Below are 26206 nucleotides of genomic sequence, written 5' to 3' on the forward strand. Positions count from 1 at the left end.
TTGATGTGTCCAAACTATTAATAAGAAGGCTACGAAACACTGAATATATTCATTTGTATTTATATTTGTAAATGCACAGTCTCACAGACATATTCTCTCTCATATTCCAGGTTAGTTGCATTATTCTTTTATTCTCAGTGGGGAAAGCCAAGCAGAACACAAAAGCCCCCAAGAGCCATTGCTGATTGCAAATGAAGTTTCTATTCAAGGGAGACTATTGGTCACGTAGGAGATAGAGAGGCAGAGCATAAACACTGAGGATGAAAGAATGAACAGATATCATCTTATTATGTCTCTCACATATTTAAAATGGCAGCCCTCCAGCCAGGAGAACCAATGTTATCATAATATAACTATGCCTAATTTTCACAGAAATATAAAATAACATGGTAGACCTATTTCTGGACTGTATGCCCTCAGACTTCAGGTGAGGGCTCACATGACTGTTCAAGCCAAATATCACCTGCTATCTATATTCATGAAGGGTGGGATATAAACATTATTAATAGAAATGTCCAACTATAGATAGAGATACATTCTCTGAGCACAGAAATTTAATTAAGAATGAGCCAAAACATATCCAACCCAATTAGTTTCCACCTTTGTATGTGGCAAAAATGGCACACCCATTTTGGACTTTTTGTTCAGGGATTAGAAATAAGCTTTTAGAACACTAGCTTGGCTTTCCAGTGGCACTGATGATGGTGCTCCTCACAGTTGCTAATGACTAATGCTTTCCCATGGGATGTTGCTATATGGTGAATGCCATTGTTCTGAGGCGGCTCCTTCTGTGAGGGGTTCTGCAGCATTTTGAAGTTGCAAGAAGCCCAAATAAACATAGTGGTGCAAAGCATCCATTGATAGAAATGGTTTTGCCTCCAGTCAGAAAAGTGACCAGTATCTTTGGCATGAGAGTTGAGATATAGCAAGTCTCCAGACAGGAGAGATTTCCCAGGAAGAAATACATGAGTGTGTGAAGATGCTGATCAAGAATCATTAGAATAATAATGAGGATGTTTCCATCTATGGTTATATAGGTAGAAACAATATAGAAAATAAAACTCACATATCTTCATTATTAAAGTATAAGAGGATTAATGTTATGGACTCTGTTTTATTTCCTTGTTTCTTATTGCTTTTCAGTTGCATCTAAATAAATCAGATGATAGCTAGAAAAAATAAAGACTTGAATATTTGATGCTGAAATCACTGTAATTAATAGGGTAATATAAATGACATATCAAAAGATTTTTGTTTTCAAGTAACCCATTTTAAAGAGACATACAAAATTAAGCTTTTATATTTTCAGCAGTTCTCATTTTAATAAGATGCCTTGAGTCCCATCAGGAAAAAAAACAGGGAATAAATAAATAAATAAATAAATAAATAATAGAACAATAGCTTTCCACCACAAGAATGCGTTTCAAAGATTTACTGGAAACAGCCTTAAAATATTCACAAAGAAACAATGCAAAATACAAAGTAATGCATTGCTCTTTAACAGCAGTTGAGGAGAGTGAAGTGACATTCAGTCTATTTTAAGTCGATGCTGAGGCCTTACCTAGGTGATCAAAGCTTGTTCCAACACGAATCACATGGTTGCCCTTGGTTTTAGAACAAAACAACTACTGTAATCCTAAGTGGACAGCATCCAGTCTAAAACTGCTGCTAAGTATTGGAATAAATGTCAAATTGTGATTTTATGGGTGTATGATTATTTAAAACCATTCAGTCAATAGTTATCTTGTTTAAGGTATACAATATTGTATAATGCATTTTATACAATTTTTCAATACATTGTGATCATATATAATATACACAATCAGTAAATCAATATACAAGGTTTTTGAGATATATAAAATGTAACAGCACATAGACAGTATCCATTAACAGCAGAATAAGAGTTGAGGCATATTCATCACGGTTTGTATCCATCTAAGAGCAGATCCACACCGAACATTCAAAATGCATCCAAAGTACACTTAAAGCACATAGTTTCTGCCAGAAAATTCTGGGAAATGTATTTGTTAAAAATGCAGAAAATGGTATCTCTGTAAATGGAAAAATGCAGTTCCCACGGTTCTTTGGGGAAAAACATGTACCTTAAATATATGATATGGGTTGGCCCTTACTCACAATCGTAACAGACCTAATAAAATTGATGGATTTAATTAGTCTTGTCCATGGATTTCAATGTATCTATGACTTAGTTGGATTCAAACCCATTCATGTAATTGAAATGCACAGACGTGAATAACAGATCTCTGTGACCTTCAATAACAGTTACACCAGTCTTTATTTCTGGTATTCTCCGATATCAATGAATACAAGAAAAAAACCCAAATTGGCACAATGCTTTTCTAAGGGTGTCCTTTACATCTTTGTTCCTTAGGCTGTATATGAAGGGATTAGCTATTGGAGTTAGGATTGTGTACAAGAAGGAGAAAACCTTATTTAGTTCTTTGAATTTACCAGTTGTTGGTAAGATGTAGACAAACATTAAAGATCCATAGAAAACCGAAACAACAGTGAGATGAGAAGAGCAGGTGGAAAAGGCCTTTTGCCTCCCAGTCATAGATGGGATTTTTAGGATTGTACTAATGATAAAAATGTAAGATGTTACAGTTATGAGAAATGTGGGTAGAATTCCGATGGATGATGTTATGAAAGCAGCAGTTTCAATAACCCAGGTATCACTGCAAGACAGTCTTACTAAAGGTGTAAAATCACAAAAGAAATGGTCAATTTGATATTGACTGCAGAAAGTGAGCTGGGTCAACAAAGATGTTAAGATGGTTATAAGCAGCGACCCAATTAACCAGGATACTGAAACCAGCAGGATGCATGTTCTGTTGTCCATAAGCGTGACATAATGCAATGGTCTACATATGGCTAGGTAGCGATCATATGACATCACTGCCAAGAGGTAACATTCAGTAGCTGCCAGGGTGGAAAATATATGCATCTGTAAGATGCAGCCCACAATAGAAATGGTTTTGTCCCCTGTAAGAAAACTGTTCAGCATTCTGGGTAAGATATTTGAGGTGTAGCATATCTCCACAAAGGACAAATTGGACAGAAAGAAATACATGGGAGTGTGAAGGTGCTGCTCAGCCATGACAAGTGCAACTATGAGGAGATTACCAGACAGAGTCACAATATAGATGACTAGAAATAACAAAAAGAGGAGTATATTCAAGTTCTCAACATTCCTAAATCCAAGGAGAAGGAATTCGGTGATACCTGTTATGTTTTGCCATTCTGAGTTTTTCAAATGCTGCATCTATAGATAGGAAGTAATATACTGAGTAATTGAAAAAATAGGTTTCCACCCCCATCCCCACACAAGAATTAAGCAACCATCATTCAACACACATACACCAGTGCTTGCATTGTTTTTGCTGCATCTATTAACACGTTGCTATGTAGTGTGTTTGTTCACTTCTCATGAGCTGCAGAAAATCCTTCACTCAGAAGAAGGGCACTGTCAAACTGCCACTATTCAGGAGGAGGTTCAATCACAGACAGGCAAATTCAGGGTGCAAAAGTGAAAAAGAAAATTGGTTGTGCAGCAGATCTGCTTCCCTACAAATCCACAATAGGAGGAACTGCACTTAAAAGTGTGGGATAAAAATAAATTATTTTATATTGGCTCTAGAAAGAGAGTCATGTTTTCTATAAGTAAAGGATAACATACTGAGTCAGAGATCCTTAAAAATTAATTTTAAAAAATGCTCATGTCTGATATCCATATTTTGAACAATGTTGCATGGTATAAAATTTGCAAAATTCTCCCTCTTTTAAGCAGTGGAAAACCTAATTGAATAAAATAAAAAATTACGAAACCCTGTGAATAATGGGAGAGAACTGGGTGCATTGCAAGGTAATCTGTAATAATGGGGAGCTGGCTATCAGGAAAACTTGCTTCTCTTCTCATTAAGGATTGTTCCCATTGAAGAATCATCAACAAGATCCTAAATGAGTCAAAAATCCCTGAAATGAATGTAAAAATGGGGGGGGGGTACCTAAAGCAATTTTACCCAAAATCTCAGTGTACCTGCTGCTGAGGGCAACACATTTTCACATCCATTTCTAGAAAGTTCTTTGTTTCATGATGTTTGAAAGGCCAGGTAACATCATTGATCTGTTTATACTATTAAGAAGAAGGCTCTGACACACTGAATATATCAATTTGTATTTATATTTGTATCTGCACAGTCTCACAGACACATTCTTTCTCATATTCCAGGTTAATTACACCATTCTTTTATTCTCAGTGGGAAAAGCTAAGCAGAACACAAAAGCCCCCAAGAACCATTGTTGACTGCAAATGAAGTTTCTACCCAAGGGAGACCACTGGTCAGGTGGGAGAGAGAGGCAGAGCATAAACATAGAGAATGAAAGAATGAACAGATATCATCTCATTATTTCTCTCACATGTTTCAAATGGCAGTCCTTCAGCCAGGAGAACTGATCTTATCATAATATAACTTACACCTAGTTCTCACAGAAATATAAAATGAAATGGTAAATCTATTTTTAGACTGCTTCACCCCAAACTTCAAGTCTGGACTCACATGAAAGCATTCCAGATCCCACCTGCTTTCTTTATTCATGAAGGGTTGTATATAAACATTATTAATAAATAATTTTATCTATAGAAATACATTCTCTGATCACAGAAATTTAGCATGTCAAGTAGAAACATATAATTAAGAGCCAAAACATGTCCACCCCAATTAGTTTCCACATTTGTACGTGGCAAAACTGGAACACCCATTTCATATATTTTTGGGGTGATGTTTATCCTCACAGAACTAATGACTGGTGCTTTTCCATAGAATGATGCTGTATAATGATGGGCATTGCTTTGAGGGGACTCCTAGTGGGAGGGAATCTGGTATCAAGAAGCAAGTGTTGGCAAAAACAACCAAAACAAATGCTTGTGTTGAAGTTTCAGAGCAATTTTCACTCCCTTTTATTCATCCCAACTCAGAAAAGAATGAGTTAAACTTTCAGTCTAGTGCATATTAATCTCAGTATAGGTTAACATCTCACTATTTTGCTTGACAGCCCAGTTTTCTGTGTGCATGGAATTCATATTGTGTTATTGAACATTGTGTCATTTGTGACTACTCCTGCTGTTTAGGCTGGCATAGTCCAGAAATGGCTTTACTGTCTCCTCAGTAAGGAGTGGGCTTGAAGGAGAGATTGTGAAAGTCATACTAGTGGCTGGCATGTGAGAGGATTTGAGTCCTACTGTCAGTTGAGGCTTACTTCAGAATTCAGAATAGGGAAGGATGAAAAAATTGATTGGTCTGCTCTTCACAATGAAAATATTTTGTGTTTCAAATGTGATTATGGATAAGAGTGCAACTCACATGCTTCTCTAGATTTTGCAGTGCAGTTTCAATGAGAAAAAGCATATGCAAAAGATCCTTACCTGATTAAGATTTCAACTAAATACATCATGTGGATATAATAGAAGACAATGAAAAACATTGAAATAATTAAATCTATGTTAATGAAGCATCCTCATCGTCCCCCACATTATCCTCAATCTTAATGAATTCTATGAATCATCTTAAATAAAGTATTCTTTATTGCTTCCTTCACTTCTTTGTTCCTCAGACTGTACACAAGAGGATTGACCAGTGGGGTGAGCAAAGTATAGAATAGAGAGAATACTTTCTTCAACTCACTCAGATAACTCTTGTTTGGTAATACATAGACTATCATCAGGGAGCCATAGAAGCAAGCAACCATGGTCAGGTGAGAGGAACATGTAGAAAATGCTTTTTGTTTCCCAGTGGTGGATGGGATCCTTAAAATGCTCTTGATAATACAAACATAAGATGCCATGGTTATTAAAAGAGGGGGCAGAGTGCCTATGGAGGAGAAAATGAAGGCTGTCATTTCAGCCACTTTGGTGTCATCACAGGAAAGTCTTATCATTGGGGTGAAATCACAGAAGAAATGGTTTATTTTGTTGGCCTCACAGAAACTCAGGTGAGATACCAAGAATATCATGACATTGATAGGTAGTGACCCACTGATCCATGATCCAGCAATCAGCAGAAAGCAAATTCTTCCATTCATGAGTATTGCATAATGCAATGGCTTACATATTGCTAAGTAACGATCATAAGACATCACTGCCAGAAAGTAACATTCTGTAGTTGCAAGTAGCCCAAAGAAATATAGCTGTGCAAAGCATCCATGAACAGAAATGGATCTGTCTCCAGTCAGAAAACTGACCAGCATCCTTGGCATGACAGTTGAGCTGTAACAAGTCTCCAGGCATGACAGGTTTCCCAGGAAGAAATACATGGGTGTGTGAAGATGCTGATCAAGAATCACTAGAATAATAATGAGGATGTTTCCAGCCATGGTTGCAAGGTAGATTGGTAGAAACAGGATGAAAAGTAGTATCGGTACATCATCACTATTGAAGTCCAGGAGAATAAATGCCACAGGGGCTGTCTGATTTCCTTCTTCTTGTTTCATGCTGAGGTGTATCTAAATAACAGCAGGTAGTGTTAATAAAGCTTTGCACTTGTAGAACTGATGCAGGAGTTTCTTTAACTCAGTGTATGGGCAGGATGGTAGGCTGAGCAAACCACATTATATATAGGTTAAATAAACAATTCTTCTATATTATGAAGTTGACATTCAAATGGGCACGACATGTAATTATTTGCTAAGACTGTAGTCCTGTCAATGCATAGAAACTTTGTAGGTGGGATCACATTAGAAGAGAAAAGTCTCCCTGTTTTTACTCAGCACCTATTGAGGGTGATTTCATTTCATTTATTTTACAAAAGAAACACTGCATTTCAACTGCATTCAGTCCTTTAACATTATGTGCAGTTAAAGCCCAAAGACAACAATCCAAATAAATTGATGTTTACATTTAAGGATGGGATTTGTGGAAAAATCTCAATGTTCTTTGCTTTCAGTGTTAGTTTCACCAATAAATTATGTAACTCATTGGTTTCTCAGGGACATTTCTACCAAATATAGGTCACATACATTAGTCAGCAGAACAGATAAAGGGCTGCTTTCAAGCTCATGGTGAGGCAAAACTTATGTGAATGCTATGCATCAGTTGCTTCAATTTCTATGCTGGCAGCAACTAAAGTTAATAGTATTTTGTATGGATAATTTCAATAAAGGAGCTTACATAGCTCATCTGTGCAAGTTCTGTTTTAAACAATACAGCAGCATGCAACAGCTCACCAGTATCTAGACACACAAATCCATATGCACATTTAGAGGCATCTTAATTTCTAATATCATGCAGAATTGATCTCATTGGCAAGCAGTTGGCATCAAATATAATGCAGTATGAAATAAAAGAGAGGGTGAAGTTCTGCCAGTTGCGTGACCAGGCAGTGACAGCCCCAGCCCCCAGGGATCATAAGGAAAGAATAAAGACTCTGATAATGTTATATGGAATTAAAATTAGGCTACAACTTTATTAAACTTCTGAATGTAGAAAGACCTTGGCTTAGGCTGTGGGCGTGTATCCCTCCCAACCCCCCAGCTGGGAGGAACTGGGGCTCATCAGGGTAAATGGGATATGGGGGTGCTCTGTGAGACATAAATGTAGCAGGCAGCCCAGCCCATATTACCACACGCAGGGTAGTTTACTGACAACCTTTCAGTGTATGGCCAGTGACACCCCTTATATATAACCCCTTTAAGAGGGGACCCTGGAATTGCCGCTGCAGGGGGGGTGAATCACCACTTAATGCCCCCCCCATAAAGGGAAGAAAAGACTAAAGGATTCCATCCAAGGCCATAACCGCCAAAGTTGTGACAAACTGCTACAGGGAAGACAAAACCTGCCAATGCAGGAAAATTTCTTCACTGTCCTTCAACAGCAACCAGTCAAAGACCATAGCAGTGCCTGCTAAACAGGAAGAAAAAGTTAACCTGCAAACAAGAGAACATTAAACTAAGGGAGGGTAGGGAGGGTGAATCTCCTAAGCCAACTGCCTGGATACTGTTGGCACCACCTCCCAGCAATGAAACTTGACTACTGAGGCTGGACATGAACCTCCAAAAATTAACACTGAGAGGCAGGCCAGTCCCTGTTTGCCAGTAAGTTCCCTGGGAACTGTAGCACCATGTGCAATCCTGCAAAGGGCACCCACAATGTAAAGTGTGAGTGCTCACTATCAAACTTAAGAATTGTCTGATAAAAGAGCCTAAATGATTGAAAATGCATACTTGTTCACCAACAGACTCAAAAACTACTTGGAACACCTCCAGATGACTTATTTGTTGAGTATTCATCCTAATTTGTTTGCATATAGTTTATTCAGGGTTGGATTTATTGAGCATTTGTTCTTATTTGTTTGTCAGGCTGTAATAAAACAATGAATGTTCACCTTGATTTCCTGTTAATAATTAATTCATCCCAAATATTGGTGTATTACTCCATTGTCAGTCAAACTGCAAAACCAGTTGAAAACCATAGAACCCAATGTCAGTTTTCATGATGTTTCTGCATCTTGAAAGTGAGCATTTCTGATTACATTTTCTCTGTGCATCCATTTAATGAATGAACAGCTACAAGGGCTTGTGTGTGTCTGTGCACACGTGTATGTGTGTCTGTGTGACACACACACACACACACACACACAGAGAGAGAGAGAGAGAGAGAGAGTGCACTGGAAAGATGATAAACAAAATGTGAAAAAGAGAAATATGAAAACTGTAGTCAGTCACTATGATTATTGCATGTCATTCCTGTGACTGGAGTCAAGATTATGCCTGAGCATGATCTGCTGGCCAGTCTTGCTGTTATTGATGCCGCTGCAGTCTCACACCTTTCCTGCCTCTAGTATTGAGTCCCTAGTTCCTATGTTTGTGTGTTAGAGCAGTATAAGATATTACCTGTTTTCATCCTGATGCTCTGTCAAATAAAACTATTTAATTTAAACAGCTGAAATCTAAATGGGAATTGAAAAATAAATATAAAATAATACTTCACCCGGGCTGTGATCAGGTCACAGGCAAAGAGTGTTCAGGAATCCTGGAGCATGGGAATAGCTGGACACATAAGATAATTTCTGTTGATCTTCATCAGTTGTATGTTAGGTAGAAGTCATTATATTAGCGAAACATCATTATATCCAACACTTCAAAGCTGCCTAGGTGTCTCTGACACCTTGACAATCTTGCCCTATACTGAAAATGTGGATGAATCTTTTGCGAGATCCCTCCCCCTGCATAATACAATTAATCTATAGATCATATATATATCCAAACCAATTAATCAACCTGAAAAAATCTCAGTAAGAAATGTAAAAGAAGAAGAAAACACTAAAGCCATAAGGGAAATTAATGAGTACAAATTCCTAACAATCAATAACGGCAAGAAAAAAATAGAAGACACTCAAGGGAGGGAGAGCATCAAGTGCACCCAAGATAATGAGGAAAAATGTATTACTGTGTATGCTTGGGGTGAGTGGGGGGGCATATGAATGACAGAAAGAGATGGGGGGGACAAGGGGATGCATACCCCTAAACATTTTGTGAATCTTTGTACTTTTGTCCATTTAGTGCATTTATTTTTCCTGATTTGAACTATAAAATGAGAGAACTCCTAAACATTTTTTAAGGAGGGAAAAGCACTCATGAGGGGTTTCATGTAACTCACCCTGACAGCTTTCCTTGAAGGGGTAAGAGGGAATAAAATGGTCAACAAAAAAGGAATGAGGTAAGCAAAAAGCAAAAACTCACATGAGGAGTCCTCTAGCAATCCAGTAAAGCTCAGGTGGTTAGCAATGGAAGACCAAGGCAGCAATAGTGATCTTTGATGGTTGTAAGCAAGCAATATTTGTGACATTGCATGGTCATGGGATACATTCATTGAGGCATCCACCCTAGCTTCTGATTTCACAATTCTGTGGCACTTGAGCCAACATGCCATAGTCTTAACTCTCATCTTAAAATGGCAGGTTGTTCCCCCCTTTTCTTTCTTATCATTGAATTATTTAGACATGAAGAAGAAAATTATGTGATCTGGCTGAGAGTGCAACAAATGTGATATTTACATGACCAAAAAATCCAATAAATAGGTCATGAGAATACTGGTAAATTCTATAGCTATTTCCAGATAATTTTATTTTACCAAACAAGTTTTTCTGTAGCTGACTTGTAGCTAAACAAACACTCTGGTTCTGGTGTGGGTGTTGGATGCTTACAGCAGGGAAGGAAAATCTATGTCCCTCCAGGTGTGTCTGCGTGACAGCTCCAATAACCCCTGACCTATGCTTATTAGATCTGACAAAAGTTGGAACCTAACAATATCTGGAAGGCAACAGTTTTCAATCCTTGGACTCCAGCTACCACACAAGATTATTAACAGAAAACAGGTGTCATTTGCATACCCAGGCACATGATGCCTGCTACCTGGTGCAGGGTCTCAGTATGAAATAAGACATAGGACATTGATGTTGGGTGGAAATTGTCAAAACTTTTATTGATTGCAGATGGAATAGGCTTTGGCCAAAGTCATTGGGTATGTATCTGGTATCAAGCAGCCCGACTGCTGGTTGATAAGTAGGTGTAGAAAGGGGGGGTCACCTGCCAGGGCCACCTTTGAGAAGGTTGCTATGGCCTGTTGGCCCCTGTGTGGGCTCTCAGACAGAGACAGCCCCTCCCTGGCCCCTTTACCTGATCAGCTAAGTATACAACCCAATGCCTTAACCGCCAAAGTTGTTATGTTTTCTATGAGGTAGGTGAAAATCTACAGACCAGCCAATTTGTCTGCAGGAAAAATCCTCCCTGGCCCTGAATATGGTGACCACATATACCATAGCAAGGTCCACATTGTCCTGCCCACTCATCTTTGAACAGGACTACATACAGGCTATATACAAATGGGAGAGTGGGTGGTGAATCCTGGTAAGGTTCAAAAGGGGAGAGGCTCAGGGTGTGCCCCCCTGTTTAAGGCACTGCAACCCTGTCCATAGAGGTGACCTGACTGGCTAATAGTTTTATCTCCTTGAATATCCCTGTGAGTGGTACTGTTAGCCACCCATCCTAGAAAAAACCAAAAAAATCCAAAACCCAGTGACCCTGATTTCACTGCTCATGAATGGGACAAAGAAATACAGGTGAGGTTCAATTTAACCCTAGATCATGGCATTGTTTATTATTGTTATGTTTTGATCAGCCTCTGCTTCCTCATTAATATTTCCTGTGGGATTAGAGTTTTGCTTAAGTATAACAGGATGCCCCAGTGGTTTTTCTCATAATTTCCCTTCTTCCTTGGAGACTCTTGTGCCATTGATTATCATGCTTGCAGTTTAAACTCATCCTTACTGAAATTAATAGTCTGTAAATTAACAGGCCATGTTGATATTTAAAAGAATTGAAATCATTCCAAAAGACATTTAGTTTTTTAGTAACGAACTCTGTTAAATGCTTTAAAGTGGCATGCTGCAATGCTGTGAGGAATCTAATTGGATGTCTTGTCAGCAAACCACAGACTTAATAACTTCTCCAACTGTAAAATCCCAGATTATGGGCAAAGTATAAGGTAGGATGAATAATGAAGGAAAAGATGAAAACTGAGACAGCGGTAATAATATTTATCTTTAATAAATGTTGGAATGGATGAAAATGCAGGACTGGGTCAGCACTGCTTTTAAAATTGTCCCATGTGACAAAAGCAGCAGGAGAAATGAGACATAAATCTAAAGAGATTTATCATTGTTGGAAGTTAAAAGAAAGGTGCAAAAATTAGACACCTTTAAGGTCAACTGGTTCTTTTTTTAGTGGGAGAATTAATCACATTCTTACTTTTTAAAATTTCCCATGGAAATCAAGAGGTCTTTGAACTAATATATGATGACTTGGTTGACCACAAACTTGACATGAGCCAATAGTGTGACGCGGCAGCTAAAAAAGCCAATGCAATTCTGGGCTGCATCAATAGGAGTATAGCATCTAGATCAAGGGAAGTAATAGTGCCACTGTATTCTGCTCTGGTCAGACCTCACCTGGAGTACTGTGTCCAGTTCTGGGCACCACAGTTCAAGAAGGACACTGACAAACTGGAACATGTCCAGAGGAGGGCAACCAAAATGGTCAAAGGCCTGGAAACGATGCCTTATGAGGAACGGCTAAGGGAGGTGGGCATGTTTAGCCTGGAGAAGAGGAGGTTAAGGGGTGATATGATAGCCATGTTCAAATATATAAAAGGATGTCACATAGAGGAGGGAGAAAGGTTGTTTTCTGCTGCTCCAGAGAAGCGGACACGGAGCAATGGATCCAAACTACAAGAAAGAAGATTCCACCTAAACATTAGGAAGAACTTCCTGACAGTAAGAGCTGTTCGACAGTGGAATTTGCTGCCAAGGAGTGTGGTGGAGTCTCCTTCTTTGGAGGTCTTTAAGCAGAGGCTTGACAACCATATGTCAGGAGTGCTCTGATGGTGTTTCCTGCTTGGCAGGGGGTTGGACTCGATAGCCCTTGTGGTCTCTTCCAACTCTATGATTCTATGATTCTATGATGCTTATGAGTCCTGCTCTTAAGATCCAGAGTAGGAGAAAGCAGGAGAGACTGGGAAGACCTGCATTCAAGCTCCTATGTATGTAGCCCCATTTGCAGGGACAATATTTTTTTGTTATTTCTTCAGGTGATGGTAATATGTGGAGCTTGTTTTGTTTTGCTTTGCTTTTAGAAGCATAGTTTAGCCTCCTCTCTCAAGAAAAAGTAGTGGCTCTTTTCTGAGTCTGGAGAGCTAACATTTCTCCATAATGCCTCTTGTCTTTCAAGTAGAGATATTTCCCATTCTGCATCTGTAATGGAATTGTTTCAAACATGTTTTTAATACATTTATTAATTAATTAATTTTATTACTTATGTGTTTGTTGCCCTAGGTGCCTTTAGAAGGAAGGGTGGAATATCACAGCAGCAGCAGCAACAACAACAGCTAAGCTGTAGCACACTGCAGAGAATGTTGCTGTGCATCAGAGAATGTTGCTGTGCATCATAATGTTGTTGTGCATCAGTACCATTCACATCATTGAGTTTTAAGCATTCAACTGTGCTTAAGACTCATTGCTTTGATTGCTCCTCTGAATGGTGAAATTGAAGGCCAACCCATAATATTTGCAATATTGTGTTCCTCTCTTATTTGCACCAGATTATATGTCTGAATATGTTTTACCCAAAGATGCAACTTCTAAGCAGCACCGATAAGGAAAATCAACCTAATGTGACCGAGTTTGTCCTTATAGGATTTAGTAATCTCCGAGAGCTGCAAATTCTTCTCTTCTTGCTTTTTCTGCTTTTCTACATGGTTACCTTGGTTGGGAACATTCTCATTGTCATGCTTGTTATAGCTGATAAACATCTTCATACCCCCATGTACTTCTTCCTTGGGAATTTTTCTGGCTTGGAGACCTGCTATAGTTCTACTATTCTGCCCAAGACTCTGGCCAGCCTTTTAACTGGTGACAGATCTATTCAGTTCAATCTCTGCTTTGTTCAGCACTATTTCTTTGCATCATTTGGGGCAGCTGAGTGCTATCTCTTATCTGTGATGTCCTATGATCGCTATTTAGCTATATGCCGACCCTTGCATTATGCAACCCACATGAATGGTAAGTTCTGTGTGAAGTTAGTTGGTGTCTCTTTCATCAGTGGATTTCTGGCTATTTCCATAACAATAATATTAGTGTCCAGGTTAGCTTTCTGTGGCCCCAATGAAATAAATCATTTCTTTTGTGATGTCTTTCCACTCATAGAATTGTCTTGCAGTGACACTAGTCTTTTGAGGATTTTGATATTCCTTGTTGCTTCTGTATTCACCGTTCCTCCATTTTTGCTGACATTGATATCTTATGCATCCATTATCACTGCCATATTGAGAATCAAGTCCACCAGTGGCAGACAAAAGGCCTTTTCTACTTGCTCATCTCATCTTATTGTGGTCACAATTTTCTATTCCACAATAGCCATTGTCTATGTGTTACCAAACACTGTCACACTGAGAGACCTTAACAAAGTATTCTCTGTTTTCTATGCTGTCCTGACTCCCATGATAAATCCACTTGTCTACAGCCTGAGAAACAAAGAAGTAAAGAAGGCACTGAAGAGACAGATCCGTCAGTTGCTTGTAGATACATAGCTCAAACAAGATGAATCCATATGTTTTCATGTACCAAACAGGAAATTGGATTTTATCAGACTGTATCATAATAAACAAACAAATAAACAAACAAACACATAAATAAATAAAACACTGCTCAATTTCAAAACCAGTTTATCTTGACACATGGGAAACATTATCCCAATCTTTCACGTGAACGCAGATCTACCCACCATGGAGAAAGTGGAAAGAAATAAGATTCACACACATACTCTCATAATGTTGGAACAGGGGTCATCCAATTAAGTTGAAGGGTGGGTGATTCAGGACAAGTAAAAGGATACACTTTCATACAGCACACAGTTTAACTATAATGACCATTCACCAATCCAGCAGTGGGCGACGTTTGTGACCCGGTGCAAGGCTCTCCCATCATCCCACAGCCATGCCTCTTTCTTCCTGCCCATTGCCATGTCCCCAACAGCCGTCACGGTGGCCTCTGGGTTCCCACCAAACCCAGATTCAAATTCAGTCAATCTGCAGGGGCCAGGGGCTGGGGTAACAGGAGCAGACTATGCCAAGGGAAATTTCACTCTGGTCCGCTTGTATAAAAGGGGGCCAAAGCAATCAGTGGCATGAATCTACCAACTTATAATGTGGTGATAAAGCATTCATGCTGAATTTACATATCATTTAATATTGACTAGTAATTAACATAGTGACTGTTGCAGAATTAATGAATTAAGCCAGGTAGGCAAACAGTCAGCCAAATCTGAGTGCATCATCCGAGTCCTTTGCCTCTTGTGTTAGAATGCCTGCAAGGTAACATTTCATTCTCAATAGTGGCAGCTTGGGGTTTGGATCCTGAACCCATCAAGGCCATGGCATTCCAAAGCATAGAAGGGTTACATCCAGTGAAGTCAGCAGTCACTTATGAGTTCCCTGTGACCATTCCTTTCCAGGTACGCCCAGCAAGCATGTATGGATCCTTGGCCACAGTATCTTACTTTTGGCTGGTGTCCACGCAGCTGCAAATCAATGGGGAAACACCTGAGCATCCACCCACAAGTCCGCGTATCCTGGATGGGCCAAAGTGAGATTATTCCCTCATGTGAAAGATGCAGTGTCCATCTGGCTGAGTAGTCCCAGCCATACTGGGTAACTTCAAATCGATAAAAACATAGCAAAACATTGAAAGAGGGATTAGACCAAAAAATGGGATTAGACCCTCCCCTCCAGCATAGAATATTTGTTCATATACCCCCGGGTTTACAGCGGTATATAAATTCAATCAATCAATCAATCAATCAATCAAATACTAGATTTGATGGCTATATGCTAGTTTGCCTCTGAACATCAGTTACTTGGGTTTAGGAGAAGAAGGATGCTACTGCACTTATGCCTTGCTTGTAGGCTTCCCATATTAATCTGGTAATTTGAATGCTGGACTCTGATCTCATTGACCTTGGCTCTCATTATCTTTTTAAGTAATCATACTGTTGCACCCCACCCCAATCTCTGAGCGATGCAAGACTCCAGGGGAGTTCCAAATGGCTTGCCCAGGGTTTGTGTTTTCTTTTGGAAAATGAGGCATAGCAGAGACTGTGGTGTCATTTATGGTTCATTTATACATATATGTAGCCTGAGTCTAGCCTGATGGAGGGATTCACAGCATTGACACTCCAAGAGGGTCCTATTCCTCTCATAGCTGTAGCCCTGGATTCAAGCAGACATCAGACATCATGCTGCCTTTCAGCCTGCAGCTTTCCTTCTCAGTCACATCACAGCAAACTCCCATCCTAAATTTGAAATTTCTAACTCACCTTGCTCCTAATTCTCTCTACTCTAAGCTGTCTTTACCTGAAGAGTGAGGGACTCTACTCACTTGCCATCCCACAATGGGTCCCTCTGATCCACTGTTCTCTTTGTTACATTCATTAGAAGATGCAGATTCTTCCATACACAGCAAATTTCCTCTGGGGATTTCATATTTTCCCCTTGTGGTTCCAAGGGACTGTTGATGTTGCTGAATACTGTTTTAAAATAGGCATCTTATCCATAGCAAGAGCTATGCAAAGGAATATGTTTAAAAATAGGGAGTGAGCTGTTCTCTACAACAAACAATTGCTTTCAAGTCAGTTGTAGTTTTATATCTGTCATTTCCAGATATATAGTTTTTTGGGGAGTGTTATTGGACTGGATCTATGAATTTGAAAGCAACTGGCTTTCCACATGGAAGAAAAACATGACAGTAAGTAAAACCAGTGTGTTAAATAGAAATTTTACTTTTTGGACTGACTTCTACAGTGGAAGTGTGTGCAACATAAGTAGTGATTAAAGTGATCCACAATATTATTTATTTGGTACAGATGCAAGCTGGTGAAACCCCAGAACTGAAAAATCAAACAGCCATCAAGGAATTCATTCTGTTGGGATTCAGTCATCTTCAAAACATGAAAATTATTCTGCTACTGGTTTTTTTCCTGATCTACATCATGACCATGGCTGGGAATGTCCTCATAGTTGTGCTGGTTGTGACTGATCGACACCTTCACACTCCCATGTATTTCTTCTTGGGAAACTTATCTTGCTTGGAGTCCCTGTACACTTCAGCTATATTGCCTAGAATGCTGGCTAGCTTCCTGACTGGAGACAGGACTATTTCAGTCAATGGTTGTTTTGTGCAACATTATATTTTTGCATACCTGGCAGCTGTGGAGTGTTATCTCCTTTCTGCTATGTCCTATGATCGCTATTTAGCCATATGCAAACCTCTCCATTATGCATCCCTAATGGATGGCAAGTTATGCCTCCAAATGGCAGCTGGATCTTGGGTGACTGGCTTTCTCGCTAGTACTACAACAATCATATTGATGTCAAGGTTAGTCTTCTGTGGTCCTAATGAGATTGACCATTTCTTTTGTGACACTTTCCCAGTCATGAAGTTGTCTTGCAGTAACACAGTTCTTTTAAGAATACTGATTTTAATTTTTGTATCTATATTTACCCTTCCTCCATTTACACTAACCTTAATGTCATACGTCTATATCATTACTGCCATCCTGAAGATCCCATCCATTACTGGGAGGCAAAAAGCCTTCTCCACCTGTTCCTCACACCTCACTGTGGTAACCATTTTCTATGGCACAATAGCAGCTGCTTATGCCTTACCAGACTCTGCCACCATGGGAGATGTGAACAAAGCCTTCTCTGTCTTTTACACAATCATAACACCTCTGATCAACCCTCTCATATACAGCCTAAGAAACAAGGATGTAAGGGAGTCTCTTCAGAGGTCTGCAGTTGTAGCATGGGTCAGAACTAGGGTAATTGATCATAAAAGAGGATTCTGCAGAATGTGTAAACAAAGAGATAGGAAAATAATAAGAAGGAAAATGGAAAGTTCTCATGAAAACCATTAAAAATAAGTGTTCACCTATTATAGCACCATAGGGAAATCAATCCTATGGGGTTGGGAAGGTAGAATCTGGGGCAGAAGAACCACCAAATCCAAAATCCTACTGACTTTGTGCCAGTAAGGGTGGAAGGTGGGGTTGACTATGCAATGGTAATTGTAGCAGATATACGTAGCTGGTCTCCTTTTGTTTGGTTTCAGGGGTTTGTCTGATTTGGGGAAGGTTGCATTTGGGTCCAAACACCTGAAATGAAATAATAGGAGAGTAAGTGCAACATTTAGTGATGTATGGAAGTGAGAGCTGGACCATCAAGAAGGCTGATCGCCAAAGAATTGATGCTTTTGAATTATGGTGCTGGATGAGACTCTTGAGAGTCCCATGGACTGCAAGAAGATCAAATGTATCCATTCTTAAGGAGAACAGCCCTGAGTGCTCACTGGAAGGACAGATCGTGAAGCTGAGGCTCCAATACTTTGCCTACCTCATGAGATGAGAAGACTCCCTGGAAAAGACCCTGATGTTGGGAAAGATTGAGGGCACAAGAAGAAGGGGACGTCAGAGGACGAGAAGGTTGGACAGCGTTCTCGAAGCTACAAACATGAGTCTGACCAACCTGCGGGAGGCAGTGGAAGCCAGGAGTGCCTGGCGTGCTCTAATCCATGGGGTCACGAAGAGTCGGACACGACTAAACGACTAAACAACAACAGCAAGTGCAACATTGTAAAAGGATTTCCTTTTTTAGGGAATGGGTGTGAAGCAACATACCTATTTTCTTCTCTCTCTCCCCTTCCCTCTTCCTCCTTCCCTCTAGTATTTGTAGTCATATTTAATATATAGGAATGTAAACATGAAATACCAATATAAATTAATAATCTCATATATTCATATGGAGACAATAAAATATGGTTTAAATAACATTAAGAATACGTATTCAGTGACCTTGTCTGCTATTATATTTACAGCGTAAAGGGCTGCATAATATCTTGGAATGATAGATTCCAAAAACCATCAAACACATTCTATTTTTCAATAAATTTGTTTCCCCCCTCCCCTCATGTTTTAAAGTCAACATATTTGCTAGTAATTTTGGGGTCCTGGCATCAGCTGCAGAGCTTTGTTGGTTACACTTTTTCTTTCTCAGGGTTGCTCTGATAAGTCCTTCCCCCCAAAAGATGTTATGGATAAAAATGCTGCCCTGGAAAAAGCACTGAAATGGCCACCCCAATTTGTTACCTGCAAATGAAGGTGAATTCGATGGCAGGATTTATTCAGTGTTTGTACTCCAGAAACTATAATATCTATAGGTTAAGTTGCATTTTTAATAAGTTTATGAAAAATGGTACTGAACTTCAGAGTTGTACTGTGTGGGAGCCCTCATTAAGCAGTAATTATGGAAACTTTTTTTCTTTTAGTAAGATTTCAATTTATTCTCCACCCAAGCAAACCATGTGTGTTCTCCCATTCACCACAAAAGCCTATGAGTGACTCTTGTGTGTATTTCAAGTACAAAGTCTAAGAGTTGTTGCAAGGAGAATCCCTGATCTGGACCTTGTGCAGAATAGAAATGCTACAAAATAAACTGCAAAAATAAACTAACACATTGTTCTTCAACAACTAGCAATGCAGCCCAGTCTTCTTTAAGTTCTTCATACAGTCCAAGGTCTAGCCTCTCACTGCTCCCAGAGAGAGATCCATACATGCAACTTGTTTGTTCATAACGCTGAGCTGAATGACTTCTTCTCCTGCTGTGAAAATAAAGTGATCTCCAGTTCCAAGAGATGGGGCATCAATTAAATTTGACTGGAAAGAAACCTTCACCCCTCCATGCTTCGTCACCTACCTAATGCAAACCTCTGCACAGCATTTCAAATACAATGAATACAAACATAACATTTTATGAACAATAAACTTGAGTTTTTAACATGACACACTGCCCAATGGACTCTGTGTGCATCAGCATGCTATCTTGACCCTTATGAGTGGCGGGGCCTATGGAATTATTTCATTCTACTCTGCACCAAGCCAGGCCTTTTTGCTTTTTGAAGTACTGTATGTTTAAGGAAGTTTTTTAGGCTATCTGTCAAGTACAATTTAGTTGAGATTCCTGCATTGCAGGGGGTTGGACTAGATGAGCCCTGAGGGCCCTTCCAACTCTACAATTCTATAATACTAAATGGCTGTTGTAACGTTAAGCACATGATGCTCAGAAAAAACATGCAGTGGAAATATAGCTAACATAGGACAGTTTTTTTTAAAAAAAATGGTTAGCCTTGCCTTCTCCATCTTGCTAACCACCAGTTGCTCTGGACAACAATTCTTTTCAGTCGACATGTCCCTTGGTCAGGGGTGATAGGAATTATAGTTCAAATCATCTGGAAGGTATCAGGTTGAGAAATGCTGGTTAGCCCATGTGGCTCTATTGGGCTCTGGGAATTCCTCTGACTTGAGGAACTACATCTATCCATGTGTATGAATCATAGGGATTAGCTGATTCAAGGATCAATTTATGACTGGGCATTGGGATATTTAGCCCCAGGCCTCTGCAGAGATGGGGGGGGGGCAGTCAGGTACCCTTGCCCTGCACCTTGGAGAGCTAAGCCATATGAAGGCCCCTGCCAGGGACCAGTTGCTTTTAATGTTTGAGTTTAGAACTTTATTCTAATTTCTTCTAATTATTCTAAACCGACCATGGGCTTAAGACAAGCCTGTTTGGTCTCAGTCAAAATTCCAACCTTGTTCACTGGCCTCTTGGTCAAGCAGTTTTATATTTCACACAGGGGCAGGGAATGGCATATCCAAATTAAGCCAGGTAAGGGATTTAATTTAAGGAAGGAGTGGGGAAAATTAAGGTCTGGGAGCCAAATGTTGCCTTCCAGGCCTCTCTGTTTTGCATTTGGTACCCACCACAGTCAACTCCTCTTTTGCCAGGCCACATTCCTCATGCTCCTTGTGTATTTTTTGCAATACAGTGGTACCTCGGGTTACAGACGCTTCAGGTTACAGACTAACCCAGAAATAGTACCTCGGGTTAAGGACTTTGTTTCAGGATGAGAACAGAAATTGCGCGGCGGCAGTGCTGCAGCAGCAGGAGGCCCCATTAGCTAAAGTGGTACCTCAGGTTAAGAACAGACCTCCAGAATGAATTAAGTTCTTAACCCGAGGTAGCACTGTATCCTTGGATATTCCCTGCCTTGCTGGAATGTGTCCTTGCACTCTAATGACGCTTGTTCAGATGGATGGTGGAGATGGGTGTGAGAGTGTGTGTATCCACTAGGCTACTGTATAAACATAAAACCCATCTTTCCACCCTCTTTTTGCTTCTGACTCTATCTACCACTGCCATGTGCCCCCTCCCTGTTTGCCAGAATTGAAGATTGCCCACTCCTGAATTAAGATGCTCAGCAGACATCATTAAAGAAAATAAATTTATATATTGCTGATTGCTCCCTGTCCTGTAAATTCCCCTTGAGTGCAGAATGCACTAGTAATAAGGAGGGGCATCTTGTAATAATCACTATACCAAGGAGAAGCTAATCTTAATGTATAAAAGGCAACTCACATTCAAAAGATTCTTTCAGATGTGAAAGGTTCCTTTCTGTGTTTTCTCCAGTAATATAATAATAATGGACATGGTTCTGTTAGCATCTGCCTAGAAATATATATTTGGACCTTGTGATCCAGATTAAGTAGGGTTGTCTCCCTTTGTCTGTTTAGAGAAAGAGACATGAAGGTGGAAAGGAACCTGGCCACATTTAGGAGGTTTCAATTAACACGTTTCTTGATATTTTGACTTTCAGTGTCACCCACATTTTTTTCTTCAGACTAAGTACTGCCATATATTAAATGAAAGAACAGCAGAAGAATCACAAAGGAGATATTAGATAGTATGGGTAAGACTATCCAACATGACAAAACAAATTCTATAGATGAAGAACTTCTAATGAAATTATGTGTTGGTTGCTGAAATGTTGGACAAAATTAACCTATGTGAATCAGTCATGACTGCCCAATTAAAGGTATGTGGCCTTTTACTCTCTTTTGAAATATATAAAATGCATGCAATATAGTACTTAACAATGCTTAGAATTACAAGGGTGCAAGGCTGCTGGAGGTGTGAGTTAGATGGAGAAATGGAAATTTGGCAGGTTGGATTTCTAATGCAGATATTGTAGTTCCGTTAGGTGGAGACAGGAAACCCATATTCCATTTGAGAAATGAAATTATCATTGTTGGAACTATAAACTCTTGCAAAAACTAGCCAGGTTAAAAGTTGATGCAGCTGAACAATTATCATATGGAGAACAAAAGAAATGTGCTCCTTTTGAAGTGTTAAGATCCAAGATATAAAAACCATTCAATTTTGCCATGAACTTATTTCTTTTTTACAGGTGCAGTTATATGAAAATAAAGAACAGCTAAATCATACACATGTAACTGAATTTATTCTTCTGGGCTTTGGAGATCACCACCAGCTACTGCTGATTCTTCTTTTCCTTTTGTTCCTTTTTATCTACATTGTGACGATGGCTGGGAACATCCTCATCATTTTACTAGTTGCCACTGACCGACACCTTCACACCCCAATGTACTTCTTCCTTGGGAACCTCTCATGCTTGGAGACCTTCTGCAGCTCAAACATCTTGCCAAGAATGTTATCCAGTTTCCTTACGGGAAGGAAAGTGATTTCAGTCAATGCATGTTTTGTGCAACATTACTTCTTTGGGTTTTTTGGAGGTGTGGAATGCTACTTATTATCAGCAATGTCCTATGACCGGTACTTAGCTATATGTAAACCTCTCCATTATGTCACCATGATGAATGGCAAATTGTGTTTCCAACTCATAGTCAGCTCTTGGTTTAGTGGTTTTCTGTCAATTACTATGACAACGATTATCATGTCCAAGTTAGTTTTCTGTGGTGACAATAAAATCGACCATTTCTTTTGTGACACCTTCCCCATCATAGAACTATTTTGTGGTGACACTAGCACGTTAAAGTGGTATATATATGTTTTATGCTCTGTATTCACCTTTCCCCCATCTATATTGACCTTCACATCATATACTTTCATAATTATAGCCATAATGAAAATCCCTTCTGCAACCGGAAAACAAAAAGCATTTTCTACCTGTTCCTCTCATCTCTTGGTAGTTACAATTTTCTATGGCACACTGATGGCTGTCTATGTGATTCCGAACACTGACAGACTGAATGCCCTTCACAAAGTCTTCTCTATCTGTTATACCATCCTGACTCCCATGATCAATCCCATCATATATAGTTTAAGAAATAAAGAAGTAAAGGAAGCAGTGAGGAGACATATCTCATTCCTAGTAGTGCAAAATGAGAAGAAAAGACAGACTTAAGATTTGCTAAAGGTGTTGCTTTCTCAAAAGTGACTTCAAATTTGATAGCATCACTAAACATATATGCTTTCATTTTTATAGATAAATGTGCTCCTTTTTTGTGCACATTAGAACAGCACACACACACACACACACACACACACACACACAAACACACTGAATGTGGAATGCCAGAATCTGGACTAGTTCCACCCCAAATTTAGCAAATTTCTAGCCTCCTTCCACAGGCTGAATCTGGCTAGAGAACCACAGAAATACCTGGGTAGGCCTTGCTCTATATTTTCAGTCAGGAGAGAGGTACAAGTTTATAAGAAACTACATTTTCTTTCCCAGGAATCATGCATCTCACACACACAACTAAACTTTGATGCTTTCACTTGGTTACTGTTAGATCAGAATTGTATGTGGGATTTTTCTAATCTTTTCTTCATTACCTTTTATCCTCCTGTTTTACCTTTCATTTTTGTCTTTTCCTCTCCCTCTCTCCCCTTGACCCCAAATCCTCTCCTGTCCTGGAAACTCAAGGTCTCTAACTTTTGCAATATTCCTACAAGACGCAGAGCTTTTTATATATGTGAAGTACATTTGTAATTGCTATGTAATCATATTGTAACAATGTTGTTGATGATGACAATGATAACAGTAGTACAGTAGTCACTCAATCATTTAATATTGATTAAGAACAAGTATCTTGTTTTGATCACAATTTGTATTTGTATTTTTGCAACAAGTTCACCTTTGGTGGGAATTAAGACTAATTTTTTGGTGGGGTGTGCATGTGTGGTTTACCTTTTGTAGTTGTGGTATATATTTATCTTGGATTTAATGTTTTGTTGAGTATTGTGTGTTAATTTTGTGTATTAATTTAGACTATTGGTGGCATTGAACCGGGGAAAATTAGCAACTTAAAAAAAATACAGGGCTGAAATGTACATCTTGCAGACTGAGGTGTCTGAAAACAGATATGTTTTGCTTCCTTCCTGAAGAGATACAAAAATAGAGCAGATTTTTGTATCTCTTCGGGGAGATTCCACATCCACAGAGTAAATGTGGAAATGAATTATAATGATATCATAACTTCAGATGATGTTGGCACATGGAACAAGGGCTGGAGAATGTAAACAACAGTTGGGTGTATCTGGGTAGAGGCAATCTGTCAGTTGCTTTAGTTTGGTTTGACCTGTATCAAGCTTAAAACAAAAGAATTTACCACAGTTCACCTAGTTCTTCTGGGTGAAATTAGTTGTCTATCTACCTTTCAATTACTGAAGCACCTGGGTAAATTCCCTCATGCCCCATATTCAGCTGAGGATCATCAGAATTATAGCAATGAAGGGATGTATTAAGAAAAAATGTTGCAGTGAAAGTGGCTAGGAGTACTTAAGTGAAGCTATAAATAAGACCACCCTTTGGCCTGACCTGACATTTCTACCTCAGATACCTAACTCCTAAGTGAGATTGTATTGTTTTATAAGCAAGATGGTTTATATTGAGATTATCTAGTTCATGTGTGGAATATGTTTTTCTAGCCTTATCAAATCACTTCTTGACAAAATTCTTTGCATGTTCCATCTGGACCTCTGAGTTGGTCTTGCAATTTTATTTTTGGTGAAGCAGGTGGCAGCACAGAGGTATGAGGCACCTCTGAAAAAATATCCACTCATTTTAACTCTCCATCCTCTTCAAAATTCCTTGAATATTTCACAGGAAACACCAAATTCTTCTCAAACACCTTTCCCATTTGTGTCCAATTCAGAAGGCAGATAGAGAGATAGATTGGAATGTATCTTCATCTGGAGGTTTTCTTCTATTACTTACTTCCTCAGTCTAGGCATGCATCAAAAATCCTTGTTCTTCCTCTCTCTTATTCAGTCAATCCTTTTTCTAAAGGCCTTACTTTCTTATCATAGCCCTGGGATACATGTGAAGGAAACATGCCCTGGCAGACCTTGTTCTGAAATGTTCATGATGCTCTCTCTGGTATTCCTTTCACTGCTGTTTCCAAATGTGGTAGGGAAGGAAACCCACTTTAAGTGTATACTTGAACACCGCTACCCAGAGGGGTACCATAAAGATGGGGATTTCATTATTGGTGCACTTGTATCTCAGTTCCTTACATGGGAAAAGCTAGAGAGATTTGATATTCAGCCTCCTCTTGCTTACTCATTAGACCCATAGTAAGTCACTCTTCTTCCTTTAAATGTGTTAAAGCTGTTTCAAATATGTTGTGAAATGCTTCTTATAAAAAGTTCATTTATTTCAATAAAGATGAATCCCTGTAAGGTTTTTTGTGTGTGTGTTTTTGGTGGGTATACAGACATGGTTCTTCATATTCTTCACACATACTTGAATACATATACAAAAATATTTAAATAAGGGCTAAACTGGGAAGAATTTTTTTTTAAATCTTCAGCAATTACATATATTTTCCCCAAACTACTCAATGATCACTCCAAACCAAGCTGGTATTTCTGTCCATTCCACACATTACGCAGAAGTAAACCTTGGTTTGCCTGTGAATGTTTACTCAACAGCTGCCAACAGTTGTGATTTCAATGGGGTGTGCTTATGATTCAGTTCAATGCATTCTGTTATGATTACTGCATTTTTTATAAGTGGTTTCTTGCAATTACTCTTGAAATTAAATTTTGCAGTGTGTGTGCATGTGTGGTGGTAATCGAATACTGCATCTTCTGTGCATTTACGGAATTAATTCTCATTACAGTCCCTTGACTCGCAATTATCAACATGTTCTTGCCTTGGTCTATGCAGTAGAGGAGATAGACAAGAACCCCAATCTGCTACCCAACATGACTCTGGGATTTCACACCCATGAAAACTATTTCAATGCAAGGAAAACATATGAATGTTCATTAAGTATCCTTTCAGGAAGAGGCAGAGCAGTTCCCAACTACACCTGCAGGAAACAGAACAACTTAATAGCTGTTATTGGAGGGCTAAAGTCCATGTCATCCATTCAGATGTCAACTATCTTAGGTTTATACAAGATACCACAGGTGTGTATATTGGGAGAGACTTTCATGATAGAACATTCAGACATCCAGATCTTCTTTTGGCATATTATTTATCTCTAGCGATATTAGACAGTTTATATGTGAGCACGCTTTCACCACCAATAGGAAGGATGTTGGGATGTAAATTAATACGGAAATGTGTGATACTTTGTTTGTGACTCTCAGTGAAAAGTTTACTTGTCTTCTTTCCCCCTCATTTTAGATCAGCTATGGATCATCTGATGAAGTATTGAGAAGTAAAACCCTTTTCCCATTTTTCTACCGGACTGTCCC

The 26206-nt window shown here is 39.2% G+C and overlaps 3 protein-coding genes across 3 annotated transcripts; 1 reads left to right on the plus strand and 2 right to left on the minus strand.

Annotated features, from left to right (window-relative positions):
- Nucleotides 1–2317: 2317 nt before the first annotated feature.
- Nucleotides 2318–3283, minus strand: LOC310747438 (olfactory receptor 2AP1-like; the record flags this gene model as incomplete). Its single annotated transcript, XM_083581807.1, has 1 exon — nucleotides 2318–3283. The coding sequence occupies one exon, from the start codon at nucleotides 3281–3283 to the stop codon at nucleotides 2318–2320; it is 966 nt and encodes a 321-aa protein (XP_083437933.1).
- Nucleotides 3284–5562: 2279 nt separating this feature from the next.
- Nucleotides 5563–6492, minus strand: LOC310746724 (olfactory receptor 5AP2-like; the record flags this gene model as incomplete). The annotated part of the gene is made up of 1 exon (XM_083580716.1): nucleotides 5563–6492. The coding sequence occupies exon 1, from the start codon at nucleotides 6388–6390 to the stop codon at nucleotides 5563–5565; it is 828 nt and encodes a 275-aa protein (XP_083436842.1). The 5' UTR covers nucleotides 6391–6492.
- A 6706-nt stretch (nucleotides 6493–13198) lies between these two features.
- On the plus strand, nucleotides 13199–17538 carry LOC310747439 (uncharacterized protein; the record flags this gene model as incomplete). The annotated part of the gene is made up of 3 exons (XM_083581808.1): nucleotides 13199–14132; nucleotides 14960–15078; nucleotides 16486–17538. The coding sequence occupies 3 exons, from the start codon at nucleotides 13199–13201 to the stop codon at nucleotides 17536–17538; spliced, it is 2106 nt and encodes a 701-aa protein (XP_083437934.1).
- Between the last annotated feature and the right edge of the window lie 8668 nt (nucleotides 17539–26206).

The sequence above is a fragment of the Podarcis filfolensis genome (assembly GCF_964270895.1).
Source record: "Podarcis filfolensis genome assembly, chromosome: 13".
Classification (NCBI taxonomy): domain Eukaryota; kingdom Metazoa; phylum Chordata; class Lepidosauria; order Squamata; family Lacertidae; genus Podarcis; species Podarcis filfolensis.